Below are 18930 nucleotides of genomic sequence, written 5' to 3' on the forward strand. Positions count from 1 at the left end.
CACCACCAACACTCCTATCCACCACGTCGGACCGTCGAGATTCAGAGATCTCCAACCCCGATTTTTTACCAACCTTCTTAGGACTCTTAGTAGATACAGCTAAGGAATTAAGGAATAAAGGTTTTCCTCGATCCAACTTAGTCTTTGCAGAATCCTTTGAACGTTTGGCTATGGACTTGGCACGTTCAGATTCCATTGAGTCTGCATGAGGGAAAGAACCATGCAATATAGCACCATTAGAAGACGAAGACACGTGATCAACTAAGTGACTCACGTGCATATGATCATCAATCTTAGTAACACAATTTGGTTCAAGGCCCAAGTCAACAACTGGCCCACTAGAGGAGTCCAAACCAATCCCATCGTCCATCTTAAAATGAGAGGCATTCTTACCAGATTTATCCTTATTTAATGCACAAGGAGTGCTAAAATCCCCACCCCTTGACTCAAGGTCAGGAATAATGGGTCTACTTAAATGATTGGATAAATTTGGAAAAGTTGGAGAGCCTAGATTATTATCCCCAATGCAAGGATCAGAAATGGAGCCAGCCACCAAATCTCTATCATCAAATGCCTTAGAATTAGGGTGCCATAAAAAAACTTAACTTATTATATTTTTGAAAGTTTAAGATAAAATATGATGTAATTTTCTAAAAAAAATACTGTTTGAGGACTGGAGTTGGACCGGGCCTGGCCTTTCCAAGTGGCCCTTTTGACAATAGTCCTAACTAGATGATCTCCTCTCAATCTCCGTTAGACCTTTTTGTTCAGAGCTTCCTCCACTGGTTTCCATGGAGACTTCAGAGAACAACAACTGCCTTTCCACGGTCACAGAATCCGAATTCGGTGAGGGTTCTGTCAGTCACCACGATTCCAATGGAAATGTACAATCTCCCCCAACCCACGAAGCTTTGGCCAGAGGCCTCTCTTCCATTCTTTCCACCACCATCTCCGATTTCGATTCCAAAGCCCAAGACACTCTCACGAGCCAGCACCACCTCTCTTCTGCCATAGATCGTCTCACCGGAGGTACTTTCTTGTTCTTATGGAATTCGTCTTTGAAAGTCCATGGAATCAGGTTCAATTGAATAAAAAATTTAGTGACTTCCCAATGCTATAATAACTTTACTCTTTTGAACTTATGAATGGTGCGAAAGGATTTGTTTCCTGTAGAAATTACTTTTGGCCACTGGAATTAGAAGCTCTACTTAGCTATTCTATGCTTGACCATGTTGTTGGGTTCACAAGTACTGTTTATAGTGTCCAAAAACTCCTCTAATCTTTGTTTGTAACTGTTAGTCCGAGTTGCATTTTCATATTCTTATCTCAAATATGTGTCAAACATAAATATATATATATATATTTATATGTATATATTTAGTTTCCTCTCATAAGAAATTTAATGCTACGTTAGTACTTAGTAGGAGGGAGAAAATATAGAAATTATCAATCAAAGGAGAAAGGAGATGAATGACTCAATCTTCTGTTGTGTTTGGTACGACAGTTTGGAGAGAAATGCCAAAAAACTTTTCTTGTTTGATAGGAGGATGAAATGGAAAGAATGAGGAGATTTTGCTAGTAGAATTATGCTCTATCTCTTGGGTGGGCAATTTCATCCTAAAATTCATTCAAAGTTAAGAAATAAAAATTGAAAATTGAGTATTTGAAATCCATTATTTAATCTCTTCTCTCAAACAATCCTTTTCTCCCAAACAACAACCTTACCACGAGTCTGTCTTTCAGTAATTTCCATACCCTCTTGTTCTTTCCACTTTTCCCTCCTACTAAACACACCCTAAAGTGTTCACATACACTATTGGTTAAATTTGTTGGACATGAGTACCGTTTGTTACCATGACTTCTGACTCGTCACTTTGGCCTGCTTTTGGTAGGGCCACCTGGTCCTCTGACCAATCATTGGTAAACTTTTATCTGAAAATCTTTGCAAGGATAAATCGTTTCTGCTGTAGCCATAGATACCTCAACTTTGTGTTGTGTACTTGTATTTCCTTTGTATATGTTCTGTTAGTTCCATGGAAGATAAAAAACTTAAATTGTAAATTTTTTGCAGAACTTGATAAACTATTAGAAGATGCTCCACTGCCATTTATAATGCAGTATGCTGCCAAGATATCTACTGTTAGAAAGAGAGTTTCGTCAATGAATATAGTTCTCAAGTCCATTCAAAGAAGAGTTGATAACATGGACCGGATGCTGTCTGTGCACACATTACACGGTTAATTTTCTCCTCAAACTGAAATTCTGGCTGTTTATATAACTTCTTTGGATGTTTCTTGTGCACCTTTAATCTATCATGGTGAATGGTATTTGCTGAAATGGATCTTTTAGAAGTTATCAACTTCCTAGCTCTTTGTTTTCTTTCTATGAGAAATCGTCATAGCAGTTGTTAATACTATCATTTTTTTTAAATGAAAAAAAAAATCTAGATTCTTACAGATTATGGCAGACATTAGTCCCATTCTTGCATTTAGTGCAGTGGACTAACTGGCATTAAATAGTTTGCCTCCTTTTACAAAGAATAAACCGTGTTAAGACTTCTCTCATCTTTTTTTCTTCTTCTTATGTTTTCTGTTCCAACACAACAGTGATATCGTGAAACACTTTAATGACTCACGTTTGACATAGCCACGATCGAGTTATTGAGGGGACCAAAATTTTTTATTAATGAAGATTATACTAATATAAATACATAGGATAATTTTTCTACAGTGGCTTCACTTTAAGCCCTACCGTAAGGGCTCTCAGTGTTTCTCGACCCATGAATAGTTTTCGGCACGACTTTTTTTTATGACCGTGTATATTGTAGCTATTTAGAACATCCTGCAGATTTTCAGAAAATTCCGAATAGTTTGCAGTACCGAAAACTAGGTTCAAACATGTTGTTAGTCACGCGTGCAACAACATATTTGAACCTAGTTTTCGGTACTGCAAACTATTCGGAATTTTCTGAAAATCTGCAGGATGTTCTAAATAGCTACAATATACACGGTCATAAAAAAAAATTGCGTCGAAAACTGTTAACGGGTTGAGAACACTGAGAGCCCTACCGATAGGGCTTAAAATGAAGTCCAGAATTCCCCTAATTACATATATATATATGTATATTTTTTTTTTTAATTTTAGAGGGGGCAATATAAATTTATACATATATTTATTATAATTTTTTTTTCAAAAAGACATTGTACAAACACATAAGAAAAAAAGTTAGCTGAGGCATGGCCACAAGTCTCTCCTAGCTCCATCATTCATAGTGTGCATGTATAGCCTTGTGTGATGCCTGTTCTCGTCTTACTATAGACTTGTAGAAGAACATTGTTTGATGACTCATTAATGGATTCTAAGGCTTTTGTTTACGTACAAATATTATATGATGATGAATAATCATAAATCTATCTTGTCTAAAACCACAATAATTCTGGCTTTGAAGCTACTCTCTGTCTCATTGGTTTTGGGAGAACAACAACAGCATAGTCTGATGACGGCCTCTTATCCTCGTGTGACATGGGTGTGCGTACAATATTTAATGGCTTGAAACAAAAGATTTAGTGGCTCGAGTAACTTTAAATATATATGAACTAATTTTAATTTTTCTTCTAAATATATATACATAGTTTGCAGTGTTTGTGGCTTCATAAACTTGTATGTAGTAAGAGACTGGTGATAATTTTTGCAGATAAGGCGGCCCCAGAATGTTCTGAACACCAGAGTTATGGAAAAGAAGATCCAGCTATAAAATAGAATTACAAACTTGTTTTAGTGGAAGGTGTTACAGAGGGAACCATCAAGAGCTCACTATCTCTAAGAAGAGCTATACAGAAACCATCGAATGTGGCGCGCCACACACATGTTTGAGCCTGCAAAAGATGAGGTACAAGTTTGGACTAAGTTTGAAACAGTGGAATCTTCATTCTTGTTGAAATGAGAAAAATCCTATGAGAGCGAAAATGTGAATGAAATTAAGAAATTTGATTAGTTTGCTTAGCATCTCGAGTTCATTGTCAAACAGTTTTTGTTTTGAGAATGATTTGATTGTTTAGTATATTCAGTTATAGTTTGTGCCATTGTAAATATGTAAGACTTGTTTTCTAGAATGTTTGTCATTCTTTAAAAGATTTCAATTTTTTAAGTTGATATTACTTTATACTTTGTTCTAGCTAAAAAAACAGGGAAAAAAATTGTCACATATAATCAAACATTATTTGTAATAAATTCAAAATTCCCGCACATCATGACTTGTAAAACTAAAATGGTTTCATTTAATTAAAGTAAAGTAAATAAGTTTGGTGGTTTGTTTGCTTTAAGAATAAGACCTTTTGGGAGAGAAGCTTGGCTTGGATACAGAATAACATTTTCGTCTATGCGTTGCATTTAACAAATAACGACTTTTTATTTCTTTTTGGGGTTTATATACACACTTTTGGTAAAATTTACCTATTACCGTATTAACACTTTGGACTCTTGTTAAATAAAATTCTAAAAGAATCTCTTTATTTTGTAATCTGATTAAATTTAAATTTAGTCAAAATATTTTTTAATCCGCTTTGGAATATTTTTTTCAAAAGAAAGGTAATACATTCAAATATTAAAAAAACATAGAAGAATAAAAATGTATAAATATATATTTTTAAATACATTTAGCCACTCAGGGACAATTTGGGCCATTGTGCTGTGAACCACATGCATGGGATGTAAATTCCTATCTCAATAACGAATGTTATCCAAAAGCTAATCCAATTCTTCTGTGATCTTACATAGTATATATAAATATAATATTTTGAGTTGATGAGAAGAAGAGTGACTCGTTGGGCATACATGTTAATTCTAGGTTAATAATGCATAATATTCGGTCAACTATTGATTATTAAATTAGTGTTGTTTTTATTCCACTGCAAACACTAGTCCATATTCTATACCTTTGAAATTACTGTCAGAATTCATATTATTAACAAAAATAAAAATATTTGTATATTTATCCTTTTTTTTTTTGACAAAGTATATTTATCCTATTTGCATACAAAATAAAACGGGTTGCAGTCAATTTTTGCTGCTACAGGTGTCGAAATTATTTACTTTTTGTAAGAACAAGTAGTACAACATAATGGTTTTGTTACTTAAAAAAAAGAGGAAGAAATATGAAGAAGAAGAAGAGAAAGTCCCACAGATAATTTTGCAACCATTTCAAAAATAGGGCTAATACTATCTATCCTATTTTTGTATAATATCCAAAACACGATCGCAAACATCAAATTTAGCTTAAACAAAGACGATAGTTTTGGAATTTTATATAAGTTTGACAATTTTCTGGATAAATTCATGTCAGCCACGACATTTTTGGTACCTTAAATTTACTTGTTTTAGTCAACTAAAAAATAGTCAAATATGTATTTGAAATCAGTCGATATATCATAAAATATAGGGTCAATATCAAATATAACTTTGATAGCGTAATCTGTCGTAATATATTTTTGACACTAATATAAAATATATTTTCAAACTTTAAATGTCAATCCCATTATGTCGAAATTTCTAAATATTACAAAACATTCATCATTGCTAAGTATGTCATGCCATAATAGTAAATGTCGCATGACTTCATTTAATCTATTAGCTAAACTAATGCTTACATTATTGTAAATTTTCAGGTATATGGAGTCAAGATCCAATATCTGTACCACGTACTAATGATCATTTATAACTATATAATTTAATATAATTCTAATAAAAAATGATTTTTTAATTCAAAATAGGGTTAATGTGGTGTTACAACTTATTTTATATATTTTTTTGTCAGAAAAAATAAATAAACGACCGACTAGTTATTAATATTTATAAAATAAGTTCTAAATGTTTTTATTTGCGAAAACCAAAACCTAAAATGGCTTATTATAATATTCAAATACTCAATGTTTCATAAATCCACTTGTTATTTATTTATTTGAAATGAAATACTAAAATTCTATATAACAATGGAGTGGATAAAAGTATTATTAAGAAAAAGCTTGTTACAAATAAATTCTACCACTTATTTATTCGCCTAAAGTTTTTATATATCCAAACAAGTCTCTCCCTACCCACTTTTATTAATTGTTATTTACAACATTGTGCTATTAAATTACAACCTACTTAAAATAAGTGCTGAAATCTACTATTTCAATTCCTCAAGTATAATGATACAAGAAAAAAAAAGCCAACTAACAAAAATAGGACTCATCAATGAAAGAACAAAAAGTTCAAATAATGATAATAAAAAAAATAAAAGAAAAAAAAAACACACTAGAAAATGTAGGACCCAGTTAAAATAATTAGGCTCCAGCACAGCACCAATCTCATCCACCAAGCAATGTACTACTCTCTCTCTCTTCTCACTTTTTTTTTCCCTTGTGTTTGATGCAACTTTTTCAAAATTTCACAGAATTCCTTTTATTCTATTTTTTTCACGAGCAATTCATTCTTCTCTTTCTGAACAGTTTTGGTCCTTGTTAGGGTTTCTTTTTTCTTTTCCTTTCCTCCAAACAGGTCCAAAATTTTCCTGGTCTTCACTTGAGCTATATCCGAATCCATTAAAGCTTTCGTCTTTGTCGTCCCTGTTTTGACTTCTTCAGCAACCCCCAACCGAGCCCACCTGTCGGCATTTCCACTCTCTCCCATTAGGGTTTCCCAGCTTCACCTCTTGGTTTTTTTTCCTTCTCCTTTTTCTTTTTTCTTCTCAAGCTTTGAGTTCAAGACACTCTCTCTCGACTCTAACTAATTTCGAATCGAGTATGTTTTGGGTTCAAAAGAGGATTTTGTGATAATTCTTTTTTTTTTAAATAAAATAATTAATTTTCTTTATTATCTTTTTGGGCCTTTTTTTTTTCATTGTTGCTTTTTCTGAAGGCTTGCATGTGAAGCAAGTTTGAGTTGAAACTATGAACGTGATCGGTCTAACTAGATCTCCATTTTTGCTACTTTTTTCTCCTCTCTGAAACCCGTGAACTAGAGCTTCGTTTTTTTTTTGATAGATCAGGGTTTCTTCTATGGCCTGCATTGTTGATTTTACTTCAGATAGTTTAGAATTTTATGGACTTCGAGTCGATGTTGATCGATAGCAGTGGCTGGCTTCTAAAACTTAATATTTAGCGACCCTTTTTTTGGGGGAAGTGGGTAGTTGGGCGAAAATGGAGGATGTATGGTTGTTTAAGCAAGGTTGGAAATGGCTGCAGTCACAGAAGCATATCTACTCTCGTGCTCGGACTTGGGCCAGCCATGGCCGAGATAAAGTTGGGATTTTCATGGAGAGGCATTGGCCGATGGTTTGCAGTGGATTTGCGAGGCTTGGGAGGTTTATATGTTTTTTGTTGCTTTACTGGAAGAACTGCGTTATAAGGGGATTTCATTCGTTTGTGGGATTAGGTTCTGCGGCATTACTACTCATCATGTGGAGTTGCTTTCTCAGTTTGACTTCCATGTCTTGCTTGGTTTATGTTCTTCTTAGTATGGTGAGCTTCATTCTTGTTATTTGATTTCGATTTTCTTCCCTGGGTCTGCTTTTGTTTCATCCTTGATTTGTCTTATATGTAAGTCTAATTAGTGATCTTTTTGTTGCCTTATATACCATTTAAGCTTTTCTGGGTGAGTTTAGATATGCTATATATTGCATTTTCCTAATGTAATCTAGGAATATTCTTGATACAGGTTCCCAGCGCATCTAGTTTTACTTGGTTGCTCTAAGTTGTTGGACATTTATTATAGATGTAGCTATTAAGTTATAGTGAGACATAATATAGACAATTATGACTCTTTATCGCTTCATAGCTGGCTGTGGTGAAAGTTAATACGGATCCATCTATGGATTTTGATCTATGTTGGTCCTCTAAAATAGACTTGGGCCCCAACAGAAACCAATTACTAACAGGATGTGTATCTTGGTTAGCATGAAGACCCACATTATTAGGGACTCGCATTTATTTTTATTTTTTATTTTTTAAAAGGATTTTTTAATATTTCTAGAAAATATTTCTCTCTCTGATTTAAAATTCTTCCATCTATTTCGGGGGAAGTTAATTTAGTAGAGTGTAGTTCATGGTTCTGATTCATGAAAAACATCATGGATCAGAAGAAACAATGTAGTTGGCTCCAGTGAACATCTGATATCTGTCTATTTAATCTAAATTTTATTCCAAGACGGTTAAAGAAATAATCTTCATCGTGGAAAAAAATTGGATATTTATAGTATGAGACATGCGAACTGTGACTTACAGTTTGAACAACATTTCAGGGAGCTGCCGGAGGTGCTGTGCAGTATTTGGGCTACACTCCAGGACTTTTTATTGTAGGACTCTTTGCTATTCTAATTTTGTGGATGTATGCTAACTTTTGGATAACAGGGACACTATTTATAGTTGGAGGTATGTCTGAGTTTTTTATTTTGCTATTATTTTTTTTTTTGTGAACTTTTGTCAACACGCATAATTCTTTTATCATTATCATCTATTTCCCTGTACCCATTCTTGCTGCATAAAACATAAGTGGTATACTATTTGACTATCAAGAAGTTATGTTTTAGAGAAAATAGAAGAAAGAACTGAAAATCCTTTTTAATGCTTGCTTGTGGAGCTCTGTCATGTATCTTGACAAAATCAAAATACCCATAAGTATCTGTCATGTGGAATTTACAAAAGCTAACCATAGTTTTCTTCTGAGATGTCTTTGGATAGATTTTAACCTTAATATTCCGTCATATGAATGTAGGTTATTTGTTCTCCCTAAATCATGCCCGGTTGGTTGTCTTAATGGCAACTCTATATGCTCTATATTGTGTCAAAATTCGTGTGGGATGGCTTGGTGTTTTCCTCTCAATAAATCTTTCAATTTTATCAAACGATGCATTGAATTTGATGCTCCAATGGTGTGATAATTTGAGAGAAACTACACAGTCCGAAGAGCAGAAGCAATCGGAAACCATAATTGAAGATGATTTCTCTGGGGAGAGTGAATACTCTGCTCCAACAGAAGAAGAATCTGAGAAGCTGCATTCTTGTAAATCAACCAGTAAACCTGCATCTACATCTGTTATTGATAACCTGAAAGAAACTCCTGTTATCAAGGTAGTCAAGGAGCAAACCTGTTCAGTCGATGAGATGAAAAGAATTTTAAGTAGTATTGACCACTACGAGGCGCTAGGATTTCCACGCCACAAAAGAATTGATGCATTAGTGCTGAAAAAAGAATACCGGAAGAAGGTATCTGTTTCATCCCTTTTCCCTTTGCCTTCCCCTTATCATTTTTTCATTCTCTCTCTCTCTTTAAATTTATAATATTTAGAATTATTTTTTAATGTATTGAGAGAAGTAGCAAGGGTATTTACTACATAGCAGGCTCTGTTTCACTCCATTGAAGTTATACGAGAACCATCAAGTTACTCTATATACTGAATAATATTTTGTCATTTTTTTCAGAATGTTCTCTATATGTCCTTATGACTACTAATTTCCCCTTTAATTTTCCTCATTTATATTCATTTATTTGTAGGCCATGCTTGTGCATCCGGATAAAAATATGGGAAGTCCACTGGCTAGTGAATCATTTAAAAAGCTCCAGTGTGCATATGAGGTAAAAAGTGCTGTTCAATGTGCTTTTATTTTTGTCGTAACTTTTAATTTGTCTGATATGGGAATAATAACTTCATGGGTCATGGTTCTTGGCTTTTCTACGGAATATGCTATATGATATATTTTAGGTGAGTAATTGGCATAAAAGTTAAGGCTAATAAGGGTTGTAGAAAGCCTACTGCTTTCCTAACAGCTTGAATTGACTTGCATGTGAGATAAAATTACTATGAGAGGGGAATTAAAAATAATTAACATAATAAAATAAGCACAATGTTCAAAGCTTTTGTGACATAAATTATTGACCAATTAAACAACCGGGCTATTAGTAAATAGTACCTACAGACAAAAGCTTTGAATCAGTAAGTTAATTATGTTGGAGATAACAAAAACACTAACAATATGCATTATAGGTTCTTTCTGATTTCACGAAGAAAAGAGACTATGATGAGCAGTTAAGAAAGGAAGAATCCAGGACTTGGAGTGTCTGCCAGAACTCACATGGTACTTCAAGTCAGGTGAGACACATTATAATACTTGTAAGAGTGATGCTAATGGCACACTAAATTATGCACACACTAATGTGGCTTCCTTTGCAACCTCCCATGAACCTAGTGTGTTTTCACTTTGATAGAATGAGTGCATAAAAAATGCCAAATGTAAATTGTCTCATTTATTGCTCTACTTATAACTATACTGTCAATGTGGTTACAAGCTTTGGGGAACTTATTACTATGGGTGTTCATGATGTATACCTATATAGGTTGTGTGACAAAATGCACTAGGCTATATTGGTGGATTTCTAGCAGGAAGGGTTGATGAATGATTCTTTGGTCTATTATTTTGTCGGATGGAGATATTTTGTAAATTTTATTGTATTAATAATTTTGTTATTTCTCTTTTTGGAGAAGCAATGGAATAAGAAATAGATGGTGGTAAAAGTTACAATTGCTGTAAAAAATCTGCCCAAAATTATGTATTTTCTTGGTGAAGATATACCAAATGCAAATCTATGTACAGACTCAAGATAAATTGAACATTAATTAAATGTGGATTGAGCCCAATTTAATTGTCTTACCTTACTTCTACTATAAGCAGGACGGTCCAGATTATTGCTCCGAGGAGTCAAGACGTATACAGTGTACTAAGTGTGGACATTCTCATATATGGGTATGCACCAATAGGAGTAAGGCGAAGGCTAGATGGTGCCAGGTTAGATACTAGTCCTGTCATACACTTTTCTTTCTACCTACGTCTCTCTCTCTCTCTCACACACACACGCACACAGTCTTTGCACTCTTTATGAATGTGTGATTATTGGAGTTTTTCTGATATCAGGATTGCTGTCAATACCACCAAGCAAAGGATGGAGATGGATGGGTGGAATACAAAGGCTCTCTGGTCTTTGATAGGCCTCAGAAGGTAATATTACCTAAGTTTTTTCTTTCTTTCTTGTTTTTTTGCTTTGTAATTCTTCAAGTTCTCATAGGTATAGTACTGTGAATGTATTTCATGACCTCATGTGCCACTGTTAATAACAAATGAGACTTGCCTTTCTTCATAGAGGGAGGGGAGTGCAGTTTTGAACCAATAATTTCAGTGCGTATGAAAAATTGATGCTTACACCTCAAGGTGCCAGAACAAGAAAGAAAAAAACTGAAATCTGTTTTTTGTTAGGTTTAGACTTTCGACGTGGAGACCTAATTTTTGGACCCATTTTTTTTCTTTACCAGTTTTTGGGAATTCTTAAATATCTTATTGGGGTTAAATTTTGGCTGAAGTAATTTAAAAAGATCAATTTTCTTACAAAGGTGAACTTTTAAAACCCTGGGAGATCTATAGGCAGCAGGAAGTCTGCTCGAAATTCTCCCAACTTGCACTGTGGGCCCAAGTTTGAAACTGAGGTTCCTTGTCTAACCTTATAATATTTGGAGAGCAGTAAACTATAACAGTTGTATTTAAGTGCCCAGAAGGGACACAAACCTCGGATCTTGTGGGAGCTAACCACGAGCCTGATTGTTTGAGCTACCTCTCTTGGGTGCCGTAAAACCCTAGTAGATCTGTAGGCAACAGGAAGTCTCTACTCTTCACTCTATTACATTATTCAGATAAAGCTGCTAAACTTCATGGATTTTAGGACTTAATTGTTTGAAAGAGGGGGAAAAAACTGTGTTTTTTCTCATTGCATCAGTTATGAACTTTGTTATATTTGGTATTTAGTGATGAATTTTTATATTTGTAATTTTTCTTGCTTGACTGAGGCTTGCTATGCCTCACTTGAGAAACACACCTTGGTTCCTAAACAAGTTTTTTTAAAACAATATTCAGTTTAATGAGACGTTTGCCTTGGGATTCATTTATTTATTTTTATATTTCTGGGTTCTGACTGTTTGCATCTGGCGAAGTGGAAATATGCTGTTACATTATATAATTTTTCATTATCAAATAATTGCTCTTTTATACAATCAATAGATAATGCTGAACTTTTTATTAACGAGTGTTTTTTATTTCTCTTTTAGGTTGAGATACCTCGTGCCTTTGTTTGTGCTGAGAGCAAAATCTTTGATGTTTCAGAATGGGCCATTTGTCAGGTCGGTGGTTTAAATTCTTGTGTGTATTATAAGCTTGGTCTATATCTTTTTGGGGTGTTATCTGCTCTGCTCTGTTTATTTCGAACTTGTTCTATGTCATTAAGGGGTGCCAGTTGCTTTACTCTGTCCGTTTCTTGTGCCTACTTTTTAAAGATAGCTAAGCAAATGCGATGTTAATCTAAGCCCCATTTTGAAAAATACTGAAACAAAAAAATTGTTTGGCCATAGTACCTTGCTTGGATTCTGTTAGTATGTGAACGGCCGCATTCCCTTGACTTGTATTTAGTTTGTTTTTCTTAGAGATTAGGGTGAAATTTTTGCCCGGATAAACTGTATGAATTCTATTAGTGCTGGTGCGTGTAGCATCACTCAGACAGTAAAAAGAAAAATAGATTTATATTTTACAAATTTGATTTGTGCCCACTCAGGGAATGGCATGTAGACCCAACACCCATCGACCAAGTTTCCATGTAAACATGGTTGGATTGGAGAAAACACAAAGATCGAACTCAAGTAGATACCCGTGGGATTTGGATGCTGAAATGATGGATGAAAACGAAGAAGCATTTGAGCTATGGCTTCAGGAGGCACTGGCTTCTGGCCTCTTTTGTGAGACCTCAAAACGCAGGAAGAGCTGGAGTCCATTCAAGTTACCTCAAAAGAAAAGCAAGAAGCAATGGCGAAGGACGTCATGTTGAACAAATTATCAAAGAACTTGCAAGAACCGAAGATGACAAATTTTTCTGTTGCCAATCCCTAGAAAGAGGTAATATCTCTGCTGGATGAATAGAATTGGTGATTGCCAGCATCAAGATTGATAGGTAGCTTAAGCGATTAAAACCTGGTAACCACTTATCAGACATGAGAGGGGAAGGTTTACTTTGTTGAGATTAAATTTGTTGGGTACCTTTGTATCAGTACCTGAAAAATTAGGGCGTTTCAAGTTTAAGAGCCTAGTTTTCAATTGCGCTGCTTGCTGCAAGTTTAGCCACATCCAAGTTTCAGTGGCTGCTGGGGAGAATAAGCTCCTCAGTAATGTGGGTCTCTGTATCCTTCCTTGGTGATGCATTTGGCCAAGGAAACCTTGGGAAATCATTTTGGAACTTAGCATCATTTTGTACATATTTTCCATGTTAATAAAATATCTTGTTCGTAAGCTGACTTTAGTCTATTGTATTGGTTTAAAGTAAAATATATCTAGTATATCTAATTTGCATGCGTATGCATTTTTATGCTAAAGAAATACGTGGGTCTGTTGAATGAGATTGAGGTACGCCCTGATATTTTGTAGTGTGACAGTAGTTTGAGTTGGTTTTGTCTCCAATTGTTTGGAGGAAATGTAGTATTGATTCTTTATGACCTATAAAGTAGTAGATAAACAATGCTGTGATTGAGCAGATTTCTTTCTCCGGAGGCGAACTAACCATGAAAGTTGATTATGTTTTGTTCTTTTATGCTTGGATTGGAACTATCATTTCCCCAAGAAATAGCTGTTTAATACAAAAGAAAACAAATGATAGTTAATAGGGAAAATACCAATTTGGCTCTCATATTTTGCTAGAATACTTTGCAAAATAGTATTCTTGAGTCCAATTTTGGTCAAATATTTTTTCAACAAGACTAAAATGCCCTCAAGTTTTTTATTATCTAATTAATATTGAATTTTATAATAAAAAATAAATTAAAGTGATTTTAAAATAAATAAAACAATTAAAATATATATAAAAAATAATACTAAAACTAAAACAAAATTAAAATTAAAATTAAACTTAACTCCTCCTCTCTTCCCTTCCTACAACCCTAAATCTCCAATATCTTGATCTTGTGTATACTGATAACAACAGAAATGATAGTCTAATTGATGAAAACTAATATTCAAACCTTTCTGTCTTGTGGTATATTGGCTTTCTGTTTTGCTATTGCAACATTCCGAGAGAGACCTCCTATTGCATAACCTAAACCTCGTGATACTGCATCTTTACCGGTCCAAACTCTTCCTTGTGCAACCTCCTCCATTTTATCTTCCTACAAGTATATTTACAAATATTAGTGACATCAAATACAACAAAATCAATTTAGAGTAGTGACATCAAATACAACAAAATCAATTTAGAGAGTTGGTACAGAATGTGAATGGGAATATGGGATGAGTTCACAGGCAGAAGGAGGGTTGGTCACAGAAATTGCTTGGCTTTAAATCCCTGACCATGAGGAAGCTAATGGTGGTGACAGTGTAACCCACGACGGGCTGAGGTGGTCTGATTGAAGTAAATAGCCCTGGAGTCCATGGATTCCAGTGAGCTGGTTTCGTCGCCACACACATCATACGACTCAAATCGAGCCTCCAAACTTCCGAGGTGGCCTTGCGACGGTGAGAGGAGGAGGCTGGTGGAGCGCATATCGCCAGGGGAATTCGCACGCCGGAGCTTCCATGGATGATAGTGGAGAAGAAGGAGATGTTGGAAAAAGCTTAAACATGATCTTTATTTATTTTCATGTATCTAATATTAAACAAATTAATACGAGATAGCCTAAAACATGTTTCTAAAATTGAATTCAAGAGAAACAAAAAATAGAATACTTACAGTATACGCAGCAGAATTAAAGAGTATTTCCTTCAGTTTCTCTAACTCTTGTATCCTCTCTGTCGCAGAGTATTATCAAGAAACTGAACATATCTTCTATTTTCTTCACAATCTTCCAATGTATCCTTAGAACCACCTAGACTAGTGTGGGCAATTCTCAACACATTAGATAGATATAGAGAGAATAAGAGAAAATAACAAAGAGGTTTAGAAAATGACTTGTGTTTAGAGAGAATCTAAAACTATCAGAAAATCTGACTTGTGACTTATCAAACTTATGTTTTGACTTCTCTCTAAGCACTCCTTTTATAAACTCAATTAGGCCATTTAATTTAATTAAAAAATAAATAAAATAATAGCAATTTTGAAGCTCTAGGTCGAAATTATCATGGGCTATAGGCCCGTGAAATTTCTCATTTGATTATAAGCCCATTGGACTTAAAATCAAGGTCTGTATTATTTTCTATTGATTTAATTAATTAAATAATTATTTAAATCATTAATCAAATTAATTATTTATAATTTGAACCTTGATTTAAATTTATTTATTAATTTAGATATCAATTTATCTTAATTAATAAATGTAATGCCTTGACTACCCTAGAACAGTTACGGTGAACAGTGAACCGGAAATTTGACCCGCTACCCGAGTCCTTTGGTTAAAAACGTGATCTAAGGTTTATTATCAGGTTAAGGTGAAAAACCAATAAAAGAAAGAATACATTTCATTAAGTAAATAAACTGCTCATGAGCCTTTCAAAAACATTTACAAGTTGTTCGTAATGCAAAAGGGTTGCTACTGTTTCAAATTTACAAACCCCGCCGGCCTAAGCGGCAAAAAATAGGATAAACCCCTAGTCCCTCTGAGAACTCTCTGACCGTGGTGGTCAGGCGGCCCAATATGTACACAAAATCGCCCAAGCTCTCCACTCAGGGTTGGTGAAACTTCTCTTTCCCTTTACCTGCACCACATAGCACCCTTGAGCCAAGGCCCAGCAAGAAAACATAATAAAATATCAACAATGATTATAATAATAATTCAGGACTATCAGTCCATAACAGATAGGTGACAATAGCCAAAAGTCACAATAATGAGCACAGCTCCCTCTAGCCATGTGACTATAGGGTCACCAGGGCTTAACTGATAAGTGGTTCTTTCATAAGTTTGATCAGGACAGGTGCATGGTGATTAATCACCAACATAACCTTCCTCTCGACTCTAGAGTCGTAACTATGGACAGCGTCCCCTAGACACGTGACAAACAGTCATCGGGGTCATACACCCTGACTATAAACATCTGGCCTTAGACCAGGCAAGCGCTTATAAGTTCTTTGACCTTAGGGTCGGTCCCGCATTAATGCCATGGAGCTATTCAATACGTGATCATCGACTTTAGAGTCGGTCCCTGACTAGTCAGTGCCATAAACAGATAATCAGCGTTCACTAGCATTTAATATGCATTCCAAGTCCACATATATCAACCAACATGTTTTAATAACAAACCATGCATGTCATATACATATACAGGGTGCAACTGTATCCATACACTGTTTTCTTACCTCTGGTTCAAGTAAAAGTTATTATATGAACGACCCCTGAGAACGATCAACCTTTAAATTCCTTGACGGTCACCTGGTCATAACCAAATTATAGGATTCATTAATAAAATGATAACTGAGGGTTTCCAAACCAAATCCCAGCCCCCGAGACATCAAATACTACCCCACCGGGTACTAGGTCCAACCCCGAGGCCTAAGGTTTGAATCCCCAAGCTAAAAACCACAATTTTGGCAAAAATTGGCCTTAAGGGCCGCGGCGCTCCCCTGCTGCGCCGCGGCGCCCAGCCTAAACCAGCAACCGACCTCAAACGAACCCAGTTTTTCCCCTGTGTTCTTTCCTCTCAAACCAATCCCTCAAATCATCTCTAAACCTCCTCCAAACCTATAATTAAACCCCTAAATAACACTCTAAGCAAACCCTCATCAAATCCCAACCAAAACAACACAAAAACTCCCTTTGATTCTCACTTCCCACATCAAATTCAAGAACTAAAAACCAAAAGAGAAAACAGAGCATAACTTGAGTTTAATGATCAAAACTCACCTTAAAACTTGCTTTGAACCTCCTTCTATGGCTGAATCTAGTCCACCAACTCAACCCTTGAATTTCCTAGCTTGAAACTCCACTTTGAACTCAAAAACACCAAAGGAAGAATGAAGGGAAGATAGTGTACAGGAAGGAAGAAGGTTGCCCCTGTTTTGTTCTGTTTTTCTACAGCATTCCTATGTCATATATATCCACCCTTAAATGACCAAATTACCCTTGAGTTACTTAAAGCCTCTAAAACCATTTCAAAGGTAAAAATTGGTACTTTCAGCTTATCCCGTTAATCATAATTAACGCTTCCCGATTCCGGCTAATCTCAATATCCTCAAATGCCAATAATCCATATGCTGTTACCCTAAATCCCCGGTAACGCTCTAATCACTAAAAACCACCCCGAGACTCACCCCGAGCCCCGAGCTCAAACCCGTTATGACCAAACCGATGAATCATGCTTAAAGATCGTCTCATGCCGAAATACTCACACAAATCCACATTATAATGTGGTCCCACAATATATCATTGACATGCAAACAAGTATACAGTTATACCCTTAACGGGCCAAATTACCAAAACACCCCTGTAAACAAATGTGGACCCACATGCATGCATTTAACATTATATAATAATATAATTCTCATAAACATGCATAAATACATTTAAATAGCATAATTAAACAGTTATGACCCTCCCGGCCTACTAATTCGTCAATTAAACCATATTAGGGAATCCGGGGCATTACAATAAATCTGCCATAGTTTCTCTTTTCTTCTCAAAATTACACAACTCTGTAAAACTATCCAAAATTGACATGGTCAACTTTGATAATTCTAATTGATAATTAAATCAATTAATTGAGACTATCTAGATGATTTTATCCAAGGTACAATGGGGACCATGGGCCTATGAAATCAAGCTCCAATAAGTTATCATAAATCTAACAAATAAATTTACTAACTTATTAATTCCTCGTGACTCCACTATAGACTCAGAATTACACTCTTGAATTCATAGAACACTCTATAACAAATATAGATACGCTATTAATTATCCATTGTTACAACCATAATTGTCACTCAATCCTCTATAGACGGTCTACAATGAGACAAGACTAAAATATCGTTTTACCCCTCATTGTATTTTATCCTTAAAACACTTAGTTCCTTGTAAATGATATTTCAGTAAACTAATTTAATTACTGAAATGAGATCTTTATCATTTAACACCTTGAACCAAACTAAAAGGAAACCATCGTTTCACTTCTTCATCAGAAGCTATAGATGTTCATATCTATGATTAACACTCCCACTTAATTATACTACCGAGTTCCCAAGATGGGCTAGTCCGCAGGGTAAGATGGTAACGAACAAGTCAAAGAACTCAAATAATACAATCAGTTAGAATACTAACCACTCAGAATTGAGATTGAATTGACCTATGGTCAACTATATGATATGACTAGAATAGATAATAATAGTATATTTACTTATCTTATCAACTGTCAATATCGGTCCTGTCCGATGTAACAAATACATCCGATCTTATCTACTTTGCTAATGTTCTGGAAAGAACATAACACTATAATGTGTAAGTAGATCATATCGTAGATTGGCAAGTCAGTGTAAATCCGGTGCACTGACTAATCTTAGGACTAACTTATTTTGAACATATAATCATAGTTATATTCCATTGTGATTACGTCACTATAAATAAGATTAGCTATATGATCGGGATTTAATAGAAGTTTATATTAAACAAATAATCATGAAAATAAAACATGTGAGCAAAGTGATTGACCAAGTCAAAAAATGGTTTCTATTCTTTTATTGATAATAAAATGAGATTACAAAAAATTTGAGTTTTAATTAGGGCATAAAACCCCAACAGGAGAGGTATAAAAGAGAGAAGGAGAGAGAGCGTCGGGCAGGAGAGAGAAAGAGAAGGAAAAGAAAGTTAGGGTTTCCTTTTTAATTCGAGATTGTTGGATTTAATTTTTGTTTTACTTTTTTACATAAAAAAGTTTTAGTTTTAGTTTTATTTTA

At 34.8% G+C, this 18930-nt stretch overlaps 2 protein-coding genes and 1 long non-coding RNA gene across 3 annotated transcripts; 2 read left to right on the forward strand and 1 right to left on the reverse strand.

The window, feature by feature from the left end:
- The first annotated feature begins 589 nt into the window (after positions 1-589).
- On the forward strand, positions 590-4152 carry LOC133796824 (uncharacterized). The gene is made up of 3 exons (XM_062234494.1): positions 590-1029; positions 2072-2236; positions 3695-4152. Exons 1-3 carry the CDS (start codon positions 792-794, stop codon positions 3757-3759), a joined length of 468 nt encoding a protein of 155 aa, XP_062090478.1. The 5' UTR covers positions 590-791; the 3' UTR covers positions 3760-4152.
- A 2252-nt stretch (positions 4153-6404) lies between these two features.
- Positions 6405-13365, forward strand: LOC133796825 (uncharacterized). Its single transcript, XM_062234495.1, has 9 exons — positions 6405-7499; positions 8279-8408; positions 8752-9242; positions 9532-9612; positions 10022-10126; positions 10707-10820; positions 10947-11030; positions 12128-12199; positions 12628-13365. Exons 1-9 carry the CDS (start codon positions 7179-7181, stop codon positions 12895-12897), a joined length of 1668 nt encoding a protein of 555 aa, XP_062090479.1. The 5' UTR covers positions 6405-7178; the 3' UTR covers positions 12898-13365.
- Positions 13366-15489: 2124 nt separating this feature from the next.
- Positions 15490-17029, reverse strand: LOC133793696 (uncharacterized). Its single transcript, XR_009874923.1, has 3 exons — positions 16889-17029; positions 16345-16417; positions 15490-15746 (listed from the first exon to the last, which is right to left on the reverse strand). It is a non-coding gene; the product is annotated as an uncharacterized LOC133793696 (long non-coding RNA).
- Between the last annotated feature and the right edge of the window lie 1901 nt (positions 17030-18930).

The sequence above is a fragment of the Humulus lupulus genome, chromosome 8 (genome assembly GCF_963169125.1).
Source record: "Humulus lupulus chromosome 8, drHumLupu1.1, whole genome shotgun sequence".
NCBI lineage: Eukaryota > Viridiplantae > Streptophyta > Magnoliopsida > Rosales > Cannabaceae > Humulus > Humulus lupulus.